The sequence below is a fragment of the Drosophila takahashii genome, chromosome 2L (genome assembly GCF_030179915.1).
Source record: "Drosophila takahashii strain IR98-3 E-12201 chromosome 2L, DtakHiC1v2, whole genome shotgun sequence".
In the NCBI taxonomy this organism is placed as follows: domain Eukaryota; kingdom Metazoa; phylum Arthropoda; class Insecta; order Diptera; family Drosophilidae; genus Drosophila; species Drosophila takahashii.
Window position 1 is genome coordinate 36,882,528 of NC_091678.1, and position 3,655 is coordinate 36,886,182.

General features: G+C 49.8%; 1 protein-coding gene across 1 annotated transcript; it reads right to left on the reverse strand.

Moving 5' to 3' along the window:
• Positions 1 to 985: 985 nt before the first annotated feature.
• LOC138914906 (uncharacterized) lies at positions 986 to 3,057 on the reverse strand. Its single transcript, XM_070219608.1, has 2 exons — positions 2,095 to 3,057; positions 986 to 1,861 (listed from the first exon to the last, which is right to left on the reverse strand). Exons 1-2 carry the CDS (start codon positions 3,055 to 3,057, stop codon positions 986 to 988), a joined length of 1,839 nt encoding a protein of 612 aa, XP_070075709.1.
• Between the last annotated feature and the right edge of the window lie 598 nt (positions 3,058 to 3,655).

Consider the following 3,655-nt stretch of genomic DNA (forward strand, 5'->3'; position numbering starts at 1 on the left):
CCACTTTGATCTCAGGCTGAAAACAGACCCATCTCGGAACGCGGATCTGGTTGAGATCGGAATACTCATGAAGAAACGCCTGCCACCTCTGACTCATTTCGCTGGGAAGCTTATCATCCCAGCTTAAATCTTGTAGCCAAATCTCCTGCATAAACATTTTGGAACGTATTATAAACGGAGCGAGCCATCCGGCTGGATCAAACAACCTCGCGTTTTGGGACAACACCTCCCGCTTTGTAAAGGAGGGTTCCACCACTATTTCTGGCGGCACGAAGTAGAATTCGTCGGACTTAGCCCTCCATCGAATCCCGAGCGTTTTGGTCGTGCTTTTGGTATCGATATCGAGGAACTCGCTATGAAGGAGGTGTTCGGCCGGAATATTTCGTAGTATGCTCATGTGGTTCGAAGTCCACTTCCTCAAAGGGAAACCAGCAGAGCTAAGAGCTGCTTGTAGCTCTTGGATTGAACTATGGGCCTCAGATATGGAATTTGCCCCTGCCAGAACGTCATCGACGTACATATGTTGTTGAAGAATGTGGCTGGCTTTTGGAAACGCCCCTTGGACATCCTCTGCTAGCTGCTGCAGCACTCGAATAGCGAGGAAGGGCGCACAGTTGACCCCGAAGGTAACTGTTTTCAACTCAAAGTCTCGAATATCCCCCTCCTTATCTCGGAACAGGATTCTTTGAAAGGGTGTATGCTTCGGATCGACCCAGATCTGACGGTACATCTTTGTGATGTCCGCGCTGAACACATATTGGAAATATCGCCATTTCAGAATTTGAATGGTCAGATCGGATTGCAGGACTGGACCAGCATGAAGAATATCATTTAAGCTGGTTCCATTCGCAGATGGACTGGAGGCGTTAAATACAACGCGAAGCTTTGTCGTAGTACTTTCGGGCTTGATTACCGTGTGATGTGGAAGATAGTAAGTGGGGGAACTATGAGTCGATGGAACTTCGTGCATATGACCCAGATCCATTTACTCCTGAATCACGCTGTCATATTGCTCTTTTAACGGAAAGTCTCTTTTTAAACGATTCTCGTTTCGAAGAAACTGAGCTAACGCAATGGACCTTGAATATCCCAGATCGGACCCCGAGTTTTCGGGGTCGCAGAATGGGAGCGTAACCACGTACCTCCCGCTTGCGTCTCTTTTGGTAGTCCAGAGGAAGTTCCTTTCGCAATAGGAATCCGACTCTTTTACCATCTGGAATGGTAGATCCTCCACCTCCCAGAACTTGCTGAGAAGCGAGTCTAACGAATCTTCCTTTTGGTGGTGTACTTGAGTCGTGAAGGATGCGACTCTGTTGGCCTTAGTATTGGAGATCGGCCCGGTAAGTACCCAGCCGAAGATGGTCTCTTGGCCTAGGAGGGAGCCACAAATATTTCTCCGAGTGCCTTGCATCATCACCGACGGTAGAATATCAGCTCCGATCAGTAAATCGATTTGGGAACTTTCAAAGAAGTTTGGGTCTGCCCATTGGAGATCGGGCAGGTCTTGCAAAGAATTCCTGGGAACTGGATGAGAGTGCAGTTTGCCCGCTAGTTCCGGAAGGACATAGGCTGCGGTATCTAGTTGAAGACCCGGCTTAGTTGGGGAGCGGATGGCCGAAACTGATTGGTTTAGCCCTGAGACTTGGGTTTGGGTTTTTCGGAAAGGCAACTTAAGGAGGTTGAACATGCGTTCGGAGATGAAGGTCGCTTCCGATCCCGAGTCGAATAAAGCTCGGGCTCGGTAGCTCGTGCCCAGATGGTACACGTCAACAATTGCCGTGCTCAGCAGGACGGCTGTAGTATTCGCACCGAGGTTGGAGAGCTCGTGGGTCGAGCGTTTGAGGAAGTCGTGCTTGAGGAACTGGGGGAGCCGCGATGCAGCAAAGTATGATGCCTCCCCCTACACGTGAAACAGCTATGTGTGCTCGTGCAATCACGTAGCTGATGGCCTCTAGCGAAACAATTCAGGCATAGCTGCTTATTTTTGATGTAGCCGGAACGCGCGTCGACAGACATGTTGAGAAAGCGCGGGCACAATCTGATTGGATGATTCTCCTTAGAACATAAGTCACACCCCTTTGGTTTGGGGGTGACCTTGGTCTCGAAGGATTGCAGCCTTTTGGGAACTGACTGAGTCGGCTTCATATCCTCGATAGCCTCCAGTGTCCGATACCTTTCGCTCAGGAAGGTGTTCATCTCCTCCCAAGCCGGAATTTCGGACTTCGAAGTTAGCGACTGTTCCCATAAGGAAAGGGTTAACTTTGGCAGTTTGCTGGCGCACAGGAAGACCAACAGACAATCCCAGTTGTCAGTGGAGATATTGGAATGTGCTAGCGCTGTTAGACACCCCTGAATCGTAGACTGCAGCTCCTTTAGAGCATGTCCCGACCCTTGAGAAACGGAGCTCAAGTTGAACAAAAGCTTGAGTTGGCTGTTGTCTAAAAGTCTTTTGTTTTGGAAACGGTCTTGAAGCGCTGCCCACGCTGACGCGAAGCCGTCATTTGTAAGCGGGGATTTGGACACTATGGCCTTTGCCTCGCCACTAGTTTTGGTGAGGAGATGGAAAAGCTTCTCGACCGGTGTCAGCCTGGGGTTGTTAACATTAACTGCCGTGAGCAGGTCCCGGAAAGTGGGCCATCGGAGGTAGTCCCCATCGAAAACTTCTGTATCGCAGGGCGGTAGCCGGCAACCGGACAAAATATGCGGTGGAGAGGGAGGAGCTTGAACGGCTTGAGGCGTCACTCTTTCGAGCGTTTCGCTAATCTGTGCGGCACACGTCTCGTATACGGAGTAGCAATAGTCATACTTTCCTTGTAGGAGAGGCAATGTGTCGAGGGATCCTTCCTGGGCAATTAGGTCAGAGCAGATCTCGTACTCTTTTTCAACCTTATCCCATAAGGCTCGAACTTGCTGAAGACGGACTTGCAGTGTGTGTGAAGATTGCGAATCCTGCCCAGGCGTATTGATTTTATCCTCGAAAGCGCTGACGCGATCGCTCACAGCGATGAATTTATGCAACGCAGCAGTTGCGGCCGTTGGCTGCTCGGTTACCGACATTTTTCTACTAGCGCGTGTGACCCTCAGCAATTGAGTCCCGGATGCAGAGGGATTCTCTGGCTGTGCCACAAGTGAAGACTCGCTTGACACTTTCGTCAATGGTTTGGAGACGACAATTCTCGGACTTGTTTTCGAGCTTGTCGACGGAAGGTCTCTACCTTTTGGCGTGACACTCGAGCACTCGGGCTAGCGGACTTGGGCCCTTGTTTGACGCGAGAAGGTAGCGGCGAGGAAAGGGTGGTTGGCGTTGGCTTCTTGTCACCCTCTCCGGGCATACTCAGCTACGCTCTTCAAATCGGACGGCCTGCCCGCCGCCAAAAAAAATGTAGGAAACGAAAAAAACTGACCCGCAGACTCGGTTCGGAGCAAATTAGCTGATATAGCTAGAAAATAGCTAGAAAAAATAGCTAGAAAATAGCTGGAAAATAGCTGAATGTAGCCACCGCTTACGGAACGCTTATTGGAAAAAAAATAGCTAAATATAGCTACAAGTTCGGGAAACACACAATAGCTGAATGCCCACTGACGAAAAATAGCTAAATCTCGCTGAGAGAATCAAAGCAAACGACTAAACAAGCTGAATAGCTAAACACAAAAC

Excerpts from the sequence above, each read along its gene's own strand:
- LOC138914906 (XM_070219608.1), bottom strand. The coding sequence starts at position 3,057 with ATGTCGGTAACCGAGCAGCCAACGGCCGCAACTGCTGCGTTGCATAAA. Across the intron at positions 1,862-2,094 it reads TGCAATCCTTCGAGACCAAG|TTCCTCAAGCACGACTTCCT; the intron begins GTCACCCCCAAA and ends CGGCTCCCCCAG.